The sequence below is a fragment of the Schistocerca cancellata genome, chromosome 7 (assembly GCF_023864275.1).
Source record: "Schistocerca cancellata isolate TAMUIC-IGC-003103 chromosome 7, iqSchCanc2.1, whole genome shotgun sequence".
Classification (NCBI taxonomy): Eukaryota; Metazoa; Arthropoda; class Insecta; order Orthoptera; family Acrididae; genus Schistocerca; species Schistocerca cancellata.
The window spans coordinates 500951327-500965095 of NC_064632.1; the positions used below are offsets into that span (position 1 = coordinate 500951327).

At 44.4% G+C, this 13769-nt stretch overlaps 1 protein-coding gene across 1 annotated transcript; it reads left to right on the top strand.

Moving 5' to 3' along the window:
- Positions 1–1362: 1362 nt before the first annotated feature.
- Positions 1363–10422, top strand: LOC126092855 (uncharacterized). Its single transcript, XM_049908584.1, has 3 exons — positions 1363–1617; positions 4817–4988; positions 9902–10422. Exons 1-3 carry the CDS (start codon positions 1363–1365, stop codon positions 10420–10422), a joined length of 948 nt encoding a protein of 315 aa, XP_049764541.1.
- The last annotated feature ends 3347 nt before the right edge of the window (positions 10423–13769 follow it).

Genomic DNA, 13769 nt, shown 5'->3' on the forward strand with positions numbered 1-13769 from the left:
TAATTCAGTAAATACGACTTAAAAAATTGAGGTGCGTGAAAATCTGTGCTCGACATTTTGATGTATTACTTCTGTTCTACTAGTTCTATTTGCAAAAGTATATCACTGTATCATACATAGTTCAACGGATACTACCTCATAAACATTGTCCTGTGTGAAACTGAAACTGCCGGGCGAAATTCGCTAGAGATATAGGTCAAATATGTGTACAAATACGTGTGAAATATGATAAATGCTTGTGAAATATATTTGACACATGTGTACGTGGGCAAATCTACGGGCAAATCTACGGGCAAAAAGCTCTTCGTAAACCTCAGGAAAGATTTCAACAAAATTTGGTACACATATTAGTTACGATCTAGAAAGAAATACAGCGGGAGTAAGAGTCACCAGTGTCCTGTTGGGATGAGAGTGATAAGATGAGAGAAGGGGGAGGAGGAGATGGACAGGCAGTGATGGGGAAAGAAGAGATGGACGCAGATAAGGGGGAGGAAGAGATGGATAGGAGGAGAGGGAGTAGAAAATGCACAGAGAAAAGGAAGAGGAGGAGATGGACAGAAAGAGTGATTGTTTACCTTGTTAGAATGTGTTATTGCACTTAAGAAAATGCTGAGGAAGTGTATGAAAATATTTTATAGCACTGTCTACTGCGCCCAGCACAGGAAAATTTCGGAGACAATGATAGTTTGTATCAAAACAACTTGTCATAAAGCAACATGTCTAAGGCAATTGCTGATGGCCAATGACATTGCTGAACTGGAATAACCTAGCCAGAACCCCAACAGGAACTTAGAGAACTACTTCAGAGATGTGTTAGAACGTCTATTAGGCTGCAGACATCAGAGACTAACATCACTTCTTTGGTTTCTGCTCTTGAGGAATTACAAGCTGCCACTCCGTCGTAAATGTTCACACACCTCATTGGTCCAAACCTGAGCAGAGTTCAAGCTGTGATAAAGGTGAAGTGTGGACATGCACCATATTAATGTTCAGTAATAAGCATCAGGTGTGTCAAATAGAAGGATACTGAATAGAACTGATAAGAAAAAGACTTCATGACATAAGACGACGAAAAGGGCCGATTTTCACACATGCTGAGTCAAGGAATTTTAATTTGGCATTTGAAGAAAGAGTGGGGTGTAAAAGTTATAAAGGTAGACCGATACTTGACTAAAGCAAGAATGTTGAAGTGGATGTAGTTTGGAGTAGAAACGCAGAGATGAAAATCATGCTGAGATAGAGTTGTATCAAATTAGTGCTCTGACTGAAAACCAAAACTGCACTGAATACGGCGCTTCGGCGGCCACTTTACTATGCCCCTGTTCCGTTGCAGGTCCGTTGGCAATCCTGCTGCTTTGCGAGATGCCGGACACGGCTCTCCAGAGCTTCGAGCTGCTGGGCCCCGGCGCGGTGGCGCTGTCTCGGCTGGGCCTCTGGATGCCTCACGGTGGCCGCAGGCCGGGCTCCCGGCTGCTGGGGGCCGCCTTCGTCACCGCCGTCAGCGTCTCAGCGTGCCTCAACTCGGGCACGCAGATGCTCGTCGACACACAGACCGATCCCGCAGTTTTCCGCGAGGTCTTCTTCCTCTGCACCTCTACTTTCTCTTGGACCATCAGGGTGAGTCAACCCAAGCCTATGGCGCCGCCAACGATTTTTCAGTCCGCCGATCGCAATAACGATTTGCCACGAAAATGCTATCATATACATGTATTCGTATGAAAATGCAAAGCCGGCCCTGGTGGCCAAGCGGTTAAAGTCTGGAACCGCGCGACCGCTACGGTCGCAGGTTCGAATCCTGCCTCGGGCATGGAGTGTGTGATGTCCTTAGGTTAGTTACGTTTAATTAGTTCTAAGTTCTAGGCGATTGATGACCTTAGAAGTTAAGCTGCATAGTGCTCAGAGCCATTTTTGAAAATGCAAAACTAGGCCGACAGAAAAACCTGTAGCAGAACAGAAAGCGTCGGCCGACCGTAACTGGCTGAGGCGTAATCAAGCATACGGCATGTCTGGCCGCGCACATGTCAGTACAGTCGACTAATTCAATTAAATATTAAGGAATCTATACAAGACAGCAATAATGGATTGACTTTGTCGATTTACGTTCGAAATTTCAAGTAAATAATACCCAGTCTTCTATCGTGGACGATATGTTTATTGGTCAGATGTTTATCTGAAGTTTCATAACCAAGCGAACAACAAATGGTTCATATGGCTCTGAGCACTATGGGACTTAACAGCGGAGGTCATCAGTCCCCTAGAACGTAGAACTACTTAACTCTAACTAACCTAAGGACATCACACACATCCATGCTCGAGGCAGGATTGGAACCAGCGACCGTAGCGGTCGCGCTGTTCCAGAATGAAGCGCCTAGAACCTCTCGGAGACCTCGGCCGGCAAGCAAACAGCAGTAAACGGACAAATGGTATAACAAAGTGCTCAGCGTTAGGCCTAGTTTAGAAGAAACAGATATATTTTCTAGAAAGTAATCAGGATAAGTAAGAAAATGGCAGCTAGTAGCTTCAAATAAATTAATGCAATGAATTTTTTTTCAGATTTTTCATGGCCAAATAAAGGTTTGAATATGGGTAAATTGGGTATCAAGTTGACCATTTTTAGGTGTAGGATTTCAAAAATATATGTAATTGGTTGAAAGTAGTCAGGCTAATAAAGAGAAAGTGATTGGAGGGAAAACTGAAATGTTTTGCGAACAACTACAGCTAGGTATGTAAATGAAGTGTCAAAAAGTTCATCTCTTCTAGATCTAGCTATTTTTCGCGTAACAAGTTATACTAGTGTGATTTTAACTATGAAAAAGCTTCCCTCAAATCAGGTATGAAAATTAGGCCCTTTAGAGAACAGAAGATGCTAGAAAGGCGATGAGGTGTCTAAATTTCATTTCGTCAATGTCTTTAAATAACGTACTAAATTTGTACATTTCGAGAGCATCAGACAGACTAGGAACACAAATGAGGTGTCAAAAAGTTTATCTTCTCAAGGCTTAGCAATTATGCAGATCAAAATTTATATTACTGTGATATTTAACCGTCAAAGTGATTTCGTTACATTAAAGTACTAAATTCAGGTTATTTCGAGAACAGAAATCGGTAGAAACAAAAACGAAGTGTCACGCAAAAATAAATTGAAAATAAAAAAATGAAAAAATAGTCTAATTTTTCATGGTACGATTTCTCTAAAAGTAACAAATAATATAGGTTAGACATATTTTAATATAGGTACTACATTCTATTGTTATTTATATTATATTAACATTAAATAAATTCTGTAAATTGGCGCCAGTATTGTGTTGGTCCCAGGCACCGATCTGGGTGGGGTGGCCCCGATAAAGTGCCATTCCAGTGGCACCAGTTATGTTTGGTACCCCCCCCCCCCCTTCTCTGTGAATCATGTATCTCTCTAATCCATTTTATTCCTTACTTCGGACAAACTGTTCCAGAAACGTGTGATCTGTTTCACAATTGTTTTACGTCCATATGTACGTATGTTAAGCCAAGTAAAAGTCAGAAACGACATGTTGGTACAAATGTGAGACTAAATAACTGCAAGTGGCACTCTGGTGTACTTCCAAAATATGGATGCTTGTGACCTAAGTTCATCACAAGTACTACTCACGTGATTTTTCATTTACCATGCCCGAAATACACCAGTTGTCTTCTGTATCTATTTTATTAGTAAAGCGCAGCAACTTGCTAACATTTCAAAATCCTTATTTTCTTTTGTCCACAGTCCTACAGTCCCTTCTGCCTGGACTGTTGTTAAATTTATTCACAAATATCGCCTGTTTCAGCCTTCTATGTCACTTTGAAACGACATCAGTACATAAGTGTTCCTTTTCAAAGAACATTGTTAACTATGTTTGACCCAAGGACAAGGTAATCTTAAAAGTAACGCTTATTCATTGATGCATTCCAAAGTACGATTTCACTTGAGAGTGACACAGCAGGTCGAAAAAGGCTATTGTAAGCAAATTCATCTAATAAGAGTACAGGTGGACATATCTCGACTGTCATGTAAGTTTTATTATTAACTGTATGACAGATTCATTACGTTTTGCAAAATTAGTGATCTGCTTAATGTACTTGTATGAAGATCTGCCTCTGAGATCGTTTACACCCATTATCGTTACAACTAACCTTTCCTACAATGATTCATTTCGGAATATATGTCGAATCATTCTCTGTCTTCATTTGATTATGTTCTTCATTAAATCAAGTTTTTGTATTGACTTGATGCTAGATGTCTTCATTTATTACTCAGTGAACCCGTAAGATCTGCAATAACCTCTTGTAATACCACATTTCAGAGCCTTCTAATTTTTTATGTCCTTCCATTCCTACTGTACGCTTTTCGAAACTAACCTTTTCATGAATTGAAAATGTGCATTATTTTCAAGTTTTGAATGCTCACAGTTTTCTATTGTTGGCTGAGTTAAGTTCCCCGACCCAAGGATCGGGCATGGAAACTGTTTATAACAATACACACACGTTCAGTCCTTATTATTTTTTGCCTATAAATACGTTTTTATTGTTATTTTTCTTTTTTCCATTTAGTTTTGGGGTAACAATTCCAGTCTCAAGTGCTCTCTTTGAAATAGGCCAAGCTGTCCTGCTGCAAAATGACACTGTTTACAGTTTTGTTACTGCTGACTAATGTAACAAAATGAATAATTGCTTGGATTCATCCCTCTAGTTACCTGTTGATCACTTGTAGTTTCTCGCATTTAGGCATTATTTAGTATACTGTAGAGTATTATGTTGGCAGCTGGTGACGTTCATGCTGTACCGTAAGTGACTGCAGAAAATGGTGCTGAGTCTGCTGGATGCAAGGAGGTTGTTCCCAGACAATGGTGCAGGTGTCCGGGAGAAGTACAGCAGGACTGCCAGCACTGTGTGGAAGCTGTGGCAGGTGAGTCCTCTCAGTCAGAGAGTACCAGTCACTCTTCATACAGAGGTGTGGAAGGCTTATCAGGGTGTGTAGCAACCGCCAGATATCAGTCATAAAACTAAACGGGTATTTACTGTGCGTTGTTTTACTGGTCATTAAAATGAATGCTACCATGAATTCCATGATTCTCCCATCTTAGTTTCTGATGATATGCAGTCAAGTTCAGTCACCAGCAAACATCCTAATGACATATGCGATTGCAGTATTCACTCTGCAATAGCGTATATTAGCATTATGAGCAGAAGACAATAAATGTTTTTACTGCAAGATAAAGATTTTTACCCCTGCATACAGTCGCTATATTGTTGCTGTAATTTTGCAAGTTGGTGTGTGCCACCATAGAAATACTCATTTCTTACCTGTACGAAAATTACCATTGTTCAGTATGATATTTCATCAAAGTGACATGTTGTTTCCAAAACGTGACAGCGTAAGTCAGTCTTCGACAAGTTTACTTTAATCTATAGACTATATCAGAGAAATATGCACAGGAAATATCTTAGTTTTCACCCATAGCAGGGAATACCATTCAAGTTCCTATTGGGGGATGGTATACAAGGCATTACTTTGGCGTGGCGACGGACATGAGTATCTGCAAATGTCCAAGTGCAAGCTATGACTGAATGCCTAGAAAGTTCTACGCAGTTCCAGCCATTCATTAAATTACAGAAAATGCAAGATGTAAAAAAGGTGCAAACACCACTTTCAGCCGAGAGGATGGAATTATCCACTGGAGTTCATTGAAAATGGAAGAGAAATAATGTGGTAGTTCTGAGGGATAAATAAAGTAAGAATAAATTCTGTGATAATATACGACAGAAATGGTCATAACACCTAAATCTGATTTAATCACATTTGAATGACAAAAGACAAGGTCGCTTCAGAGGTCACAAATAAGGGTGATTGTTGCTTGTATCAGGGACGAAAATCAGGGTAGGGGAATTTCCAGTTAGAGGATTGCATTGCAGAGTTTGGGCTGCTGATTGCTATAAAGGGAACGGCTGAGCTGTAGGTGATTTAGATCTGCTAATTTGGAAGGATAATCTCCATAACTTGGAGACGCCTGTGGCGTAATGCCCAACGCACGGCATCGTTATTCATGGAAGACAAACTGAGATTTGATGAAGCAACAGGAAAGAAAAGTCATGGAACCACGCTGACTGCATTCGGATTGCTGCTGATCCTACGTCTTGTGGCCACCTTCACCCAGAGAATTACGTGATCATAGACATTTACAGTATTGATCTGCGTCCGCCTATGAAATGTTTCCTCTCATGCTTGAAGTACCTAGTGTGCGTGAACTACCTAGTGTAGCCAACTCTCTTGCACTGCTCATGTACGAAATAAGTAGATATTGGCAAGAGAAGTTTCTTTCGGGAGGAACATTACACTCTTTACAGCTACGTAAACTGCAATATATTTCAAAGTGATTTCACGAATGTGAGTCCTCGCTTCTCGTTAGTTTCTAGGCACTCAGGCGGCTTGCAGAGTATGGATGTAGATGTAGATTTAGATTTAGATGTAGATGTAGACGTAGATGAAGTTCCAGTTTCATCATGTGGTAACCGGTTTTGACGTAAGCAGAGTGAGTACTTGAACATGTCGAAGCATCTGTTAGTAAAGGTTGCATGATCTACGAGTGTTTCCCTGTTTTTAAATAAATGGGGAGCCCCCTTCAATAGATTCTCAAATTCGCAATTCCTACAGATATATCTGTACATTCTGTATCTTGATTTGGTTCGTACAGGATTGTAAGTACACCCATTCACATTTTGGATGCTTTCAAATGGTTGAACACAAACCAAAGCTTTGTGCTTCTTAACACTCAGCACGAAACAGAAACGTATCACTATACTTGAACGTGTCATCAGTGTTGCCACCATCTTATTTATTTGGAAAATTTTCAATATGATCAAGTTGATCAAAACAAAATTTGGAGACCTTCACATATCACCAGATCTGCTCGTATGCAAACCATATTTACAATACACTCCTGGAAATTGAAATAAGAACACCGTGAATTCATTGTCCCAGGAAGGGGAAACTTTATTGACACATTCCGGGGGTCAGATACATCACATGATCACACTGACAGAACCACAGGCACATAGACACAGGCAACAGAGCATGCACAATGTCGGCACTAGTACAGTGTATATCCACCTTTCGCAGCAATTCAGGCTGCTATTCTCCCATGGAGACGATCGTAGAGATGCTGGATGTAGTCCTGTGGAACGGCTTGCCATGCCATTTCCACCTGGCGCCTCAGTTGGACCAGCGTTCGTGCTGGACGTGCAGACCGCGTGAGACGACGCTTCATCCAGTCCCAAACATGCTCAGTGGGGGACAGATCCGGAGATCTTGCTGGCCAGGGTAGTTGACTTACACCTTCTAGAGCACGTTGGGTGGCACGGGATACATGCGGACGTGCATTGTCCTGTTGGAACAGCAAGTTCCCTTGCCGGTCTAGGAATGGTAGAACGATGGGTTCGATGACGGTTTGGATGTACCGTGCACTATTCAGTGTCCCCTAGACGATCACCAGTAGTGTACGGCCAGTGTAGGAGATCGCTCCCCACACCATGATGCCGGGTGTTGGCCCTGTGTGCCTCGGTCGTATGCAGTCCTGATTGTGGCGCTCACCTGCATGGCGCCAAACACGCATACGACCATCACTGACACCAAGGCAGAATCGACTCTCATCGCTGAAGACGACACGTCTCCATTCGTCCCTCCATTCACGCCTGTCGCGACACCACTGGAGGCGGGCTGCACGATGTTGGGGCGTGAGCGGAAGACGGCCTAACGGTGTGCGCGACCGTAGCCCAGCTTCATGGAGACGGTTGCGAATGGTCCTCGCCGATACCCCAGGAGCAACAGTGTCCCTAATTTGCTGGGAAGTGGCGGTGCGGTCCCCTACGGCACTGCGTAGGATCCTACGGTCTTGGCGTGCATCCGTGCGTCGCTGCGGTCCGGTCCCAGGTCGACGGGCACGTGCACCTTCCGCCGACCACTGGCGACAACATCGATGTACTGTGGAGACCTCACGCCGCACGTGTTGAGCAATTCGGAGGTACGTCCACCCGGCCTCCCGCATGCCCACTATACGCCCTCGCTCAAAGTCCGTCAACTGCACATACGGTCCACGTCCACGCTGTCGCGGCATGCTACCAGTGTTACAGACTGCGATGGAGCTCCGTATGCCACGGCAAACTGGCTGACACTGACGGCGGCGGTGCACAAATGCTGCGCAGCTAGCGCCATTCGACGGCCAACACCGCGGTTCCTGGTGTGTCCGCTGTGCCGTGCGTGTGATCATTGCTTGTACAGCCCTCTCGCAGTGTCCGGAGCAAGTATGGTGGGTCTGACACACCGGTGTCAATGTGTTCTTTTTTCCATTTCCAGGAGTGTATATTGTTTGAACAAGGATGACGTGGGGATAGAAGGGACAAAAAGAGATAATTACTAGAAAAATTAAAAAAAAGAGGTTACACTCAGTGAGTTTCACGTGTAGGATGCCATAGTTACGAACAAAATGTGCCAGTAGAGCACATTGAAAGAAGCATATAATCCTAAGAAATATAGGACTGGAAACCATGGTTTCCACGATCAAACCTTGATAGCGCTGCACAAGTGCAGTCATGCAGCGGCTACAGCATTGGTAATATCTTAGGCTAAGTTTATGTCAAAATACCACACGTGAGGCGTAAATGAGAAAGTGATAAACTCCCATCGTTTGGTTTTATTACTGTGCCAAATACCTAAGTCCTGGTAAACAGCGTTTCAACAAGTGTACCAGCCATGCTTCACCAATACTGTGGCCTCCCAGGTCCTCCGAATATTTCTTTATGTGGCGGTGTTTAAGGCTTCTGGGTAATCCATCTTTGTTGACCGCACCAAACAACGCCGGGAACTCATTTCGGTCGGCTGTCAATGCATTCAGAATATGTCTGTTTTTTTTTTTTTAATATCTACAGGTATCGAGGAAGAGATTTGATGAAGCCTGACTTTAAATTAAAGTTGTCGATGTGGATCACTTGTTGTAGTGTGTTTGTCCTTGAATGCACATCCCAGTCTGGCTGCGCGGAGACTCTGTTATAAGGTATTCATACACTCGGTCTTAAAACGTCGTAATGGGAAAAACCATTGGTTTCTGGACCTACGTTTATTAAGTTTATTTCCTTGCTTCATTATCTCTACTCGCCTCTTCTTTTGTACCTATAACGTCAAACACGCTTTGTATATCGGACTGTGTTTTAATTATAGATTACAAATCTTAACTTTAATTCCTCTATGACAATGTGTTTCGTAAATTATCAATACCTTCGTTTTCATTAAACAATATTAACAAAACCATTGTCCCGTGGATGAAAAATATTTCCTGTATCGAGATATTTCGTCGTTGTTCATCGAGTGCGATACTTCAATTGCTTCAGAATATCTTTCAAAGGAAATATATGAAAAAAAAAAGTTAAGCAGTGCTTTCACATCAAGCTTAGCAGAATTAGTACATCGAAACTACCCCTCTAAAAACACATTATGTCACTGCGAAAAATAGATCGCTCAGACTTCCAATAAATGTTAGTAATGTTAGAGATAATTTTTAAATGGGAATAAAATGAGAAAATTTTAATCATACCAAAGACTCTGATAAACTAATATAAGTAAAACGATAGAAATGAAATGAGACTGATAATTTCTACCGAGATTACGTAGTAACCGAAAGTGTCTGCTACGATACCACAGAACCTACTTTTATTCGAAGAGTATGTAAGTTCTGGTGCAGAAAAGAGATGTTCCTCCAGAAAATACCGATTCGTTGTAGTTCGAGTGCTTGCCTTTGATCTTTGGTTTGCAAAAACAGTGAAGGGTTCGGTAGCATTTCATCACATATGCCACGCTGGATTTGAAGGTGTGATCTGAACCGCTGTGTTCCAGTCGCTACCAGCGGTGACGGTGGTGTGTGTATGGGAGACCCACTCATTCGGACCCTAACGTCGCCACCAGCGGGCAACAGCACCAGGCCGCTCATCTTCTGGCTTCCCGTCGACGTGCAACACTCGCCCGCCTATGAAATCACGTACGCCATCCAGGCTGTTGGCGCAGGGGCAGCTGGGGAGACGAGCATCCTGTTGGACGTTTTCTTCGTCGTTCTCTTAACCCATGCAGCATCTGAACTAGCAGTCCTGAACAAGAATATCGAAGGAATCGGACTTTCGAAGCTTCGTGACCGAGTAAATGAAGCAGAGAGGGACATGAGTGTGCAACTTCAAGAAAGTCGCACTGATGAAAAGAGTAGGTCACAACCAAGCTACACGTTCAATGGGTGTTTACCTGCGCCCGTGATCACTGTAGACAGTAGCGGGAATCTCTTCTTTCTGAATAGAGATGACAAGCGATGGACTCCGTACAGCACTTTAGTGAAGAACATTCGACACCATCAACTTATAATAGCGTAAGTATCGGTGTTATTTATAGCTTGCCGTGTTATGTGACATTTCTGACAACAGCAGGACCGTGAAGAGTAAAAGTTTCTGAAATGTAATGTATAAACTGCTGAAAAAGTTTTCTGTCTCATACTTAGCTGCGAAGCTGTGTTGCGATAGAATCGGGGGAGAGCAGGGAGGGCAGTCAACTAATGTGATATAGCATGCTTAAATGACAGTCATTATCAAGTGGTAGTCATGGACTGTGCGGCTGGTCCCGGCGGAGGTTCGAGTCCTCCCTCGGGCATGGATGTGTGTGTTTGTCCTTAGGATAATTTAGGTTAAGTAGTGTGTAAGCTTAGGGACTAATGACCTAATGAGTTAAGTCTCATAAGATATCACACACATTTGAACATATCAAGTGGTAATACAGAAGGAAACACATTTGTTGAATTCACTGTGCCTACAGTTATAACCAAGATCAAAGGTCAAAGTGGGACGTAAAGTCTAAATAACAGAATCTAAAGGTAATTCTGCATGTATGATCAATGTGCCAAACAATCCCCAAGAACCATAACAAATTTAGCACTTTAAATGTGAATTTATAACCGTTCTGACGCTACGTGCAAACGTAGACGACTGCATGTAGACGTCTGCTGAGTTCAATTAATGAGAGTAATTTAATCACTTGGAGGTTTAGCCACTCTGACAATAAACTGTTCACTTGGAGGTGCAATCCAAATTATGCAACATAAATTATCACATGAGGACTAAGTTCAACAGTCCTTTAACGTGCTAAGCCTGTTAAAAAGCAAGATGAATACCACTTGGAGACTAAGTACAAGTAAAAGATTACTGTTATTCCGTTGACTACAATCCTGGAAATTGAAATAAGAACACCGTGAATTCATTGTCCCAGGAAGGGGAAACTTTATTGACACATTCCTGGGGTCAGATACATCACATGATCACACTGACAGAACCACAGGCACATAGACACAGGCAACAGAGCATGCACAATGTCGGCACTAGTACAGTGTATATCCACCTTTGGCAGCAATGCAGGCTGCTATTCTCCCATGGAGACGATCGTAGAGATGCTGGATGTAGTCCTGTGGAACGGCTTGCCATGCCATTTCCACCTGGCACCTCAGTTGGACCAGCGTTCGTGCTGGACATGCAGACCGCGTGAGACGACGCTTCATCCAGTCCCAAACATGCTCAATGGGGGACAGATCTGGAGATCTTGCTGGCCAGGGTAGTTGACTTACACCTTCTAGAGCACGTTGGGTGGCACGGGATACATGCGGACGTGCATTGTCCTGTTGGAACAGCAAGTTCCCTTGCCGGTCTAGGAATGGTAGAACGATGGGTTCGATGACGGTTTGGATGTACCGTGCACTATTCAGTGTCCCCTCGACGATCACCAGTGGTGTACGGCCAGTGTAGGAGATCGCTCCCCACACCATGATGCCGGGTGTTGGCCCTGTGTGCCTCGGTCGTATGCAGTCCTGATTGTGGCGCTACCTGCACGGCGCCAAACACGCATACGACCATCATTGGCACCAAGGTAGAAGCGACTCTCATCGCTGAAGACGACACGTCTCCATTCGTCCCTCCATTCACGCCTGTCGCGACACCACTGGAGGCGGGCTGCACGATGTTGGGGCGTGAGCGGAAGACGGCCTAACGGTGTGCGGGACCGTAGCCCAGCTTCATGGAGACGGTTGCGAATGGTCCTCGCCGATACCCCAGGAGCAACAGTGTCCCTAATTTGCTGGGAAGTGGCGGTGCGGTCCCCTACGGCACTGCGTAGGATCCTACGGTCTTGGCGTGCATCCGTGCGTCGCTGCGGTCCGGTCCCAGGTCGACGGGCACGTGCACCTTCCGCCGACCACTGGCGACAACATCGATGTACTGTGGAGACCTCACGCCCCACGTGTGGAGCAATTCGGCGGTACGTCCACCCGGCCTCCCGCATGCCCACTATACGCCCTCGCTCAAAGTCCGTCAACTGCACATACGGTTCACGTCCACGCTGTCGCGGCATGCTACCAGTGTTAAAGACTGCGATGGAGCTCCGTATGCCACGGCAAACTGGCTGACACTGACGGCGGCGGTGCACAAATGCTGCGCAGCTAGCGCCATTCGACGGCCAACACCGCGGTTCCTGGTGTGTCCGCTGTGCCGTGCGTGTGATCATTGCTTGTACAGCCCTCTCGCAGTGTCCGGAGCAAGTATGGTGGGTCTGACACACCGGTGTCAATGTGTTCTTTTTTCCATTTCCAGGAGTGTATTTCTAAGAAGGCTGTCGTTAATGGTGAGAGTGACAGTTGCACCGGGTGACAGTCTGTCAGCTCGTGGTGTCTATGGTAGCTAAGTGCAAAGAGGCAGTAGTCGATAATGAGAGTGATGGTTTCACTCAGGTGACAGGTTAGTTACTCGCTCACTATGTCTTTAGTGGCTAAGTCCAACGAGGCAGTGGTCGATAGTGAAAGTTATGGTTCCACCAAGGTGACAGACTGGCTGCTAGCTAACTGTGTTTATCGTCGCTATGTCCAACGAGGCCGTGCTTGATAGTGAGAGCCATAGTTTCACCAGCCCAACAGATTGGTTGCTCGCTGACTGTGTCTATGATGGGTAAGTCCAATAAGGCAGTGGTCGACAGCGAGAGCGATAGCTTCACTCAGGAAGCAGACTGGTTGCACACTAGCTGTGTCTATGGTGGTTAAGAACAGCGAGGCAGTGATCAATGGTGAGTGCGACGGTTTCATGCTGGTGACAGCTTGGCTGCTCGCTGACTTTCTGGAGGAGCATGTCCCCTGGAATGACTTTCCAGCTATTACCGGTAAGCTAGGTGCAGAACAGTCACTGAAATACCCATTGTGTGGAAGGTTACTTGTTGTCTTCCTAGATGGAAACATGAAGAGTATAGAGGAATATTCACCGCGACTACGGCACCGCTGGTGGTGATGCAGGTGCCACAGGTGTCGATTCGGAGACATGAGTTTGCGCTAAGCCATCCACAGGGTGGCTGATAAACATATTGTTATTTATTGGTGGCAGGCATTGGTTGGAGTGTTAATGAACAGCTGGTTAGCGCCTGCTAGTGCAGCAAACTGTCAGCATTGGCCTTGTTGCGGTGTAACTGAAGTCTTAGGATATGCAAGGGGAATGAAGGAATAAGCTTATTAAACATATAACATACTTTCGTGCTTGGATGATCTCTGTGAGACAGCCGAAAAAAAATGGCTCTGAGCACTATGGGACTTAACTTCTGTGGTCATCAGTCCCCTAGAACTTAGAACTACTTAAACCTGATTAACCTTATGACATCACACAGATCCATACCCGAGGCAGGATTCGAACCTGCGACCGTA

Excerpts from the sequence above, each read along its gene's own strand:
- LOC126092855 (XM_049908584.1), top strand. The coding sequence starts at position 1,363 with ATGCCGGACACGGCTCTCCAGAGCTTCGAGCTGCTGGGCCCCGGCGCG. Across the intron at positions 1,618-4,816 it reads CTTTCTCTTGGACCATCAGG|AAAATGGTGCTGAGTCTGCT; the intron begins GTGAGTCAACCC and ends AAGTGACTGCAG. Across the intron at positions 4,989-9,901 it reads GGTGTGGAAGGCTTATCAGG|TCGCTACCAGCGGTGACGGT; the intron begins GTGTGTAGCAAC and ends GCTGTGTTCCAG.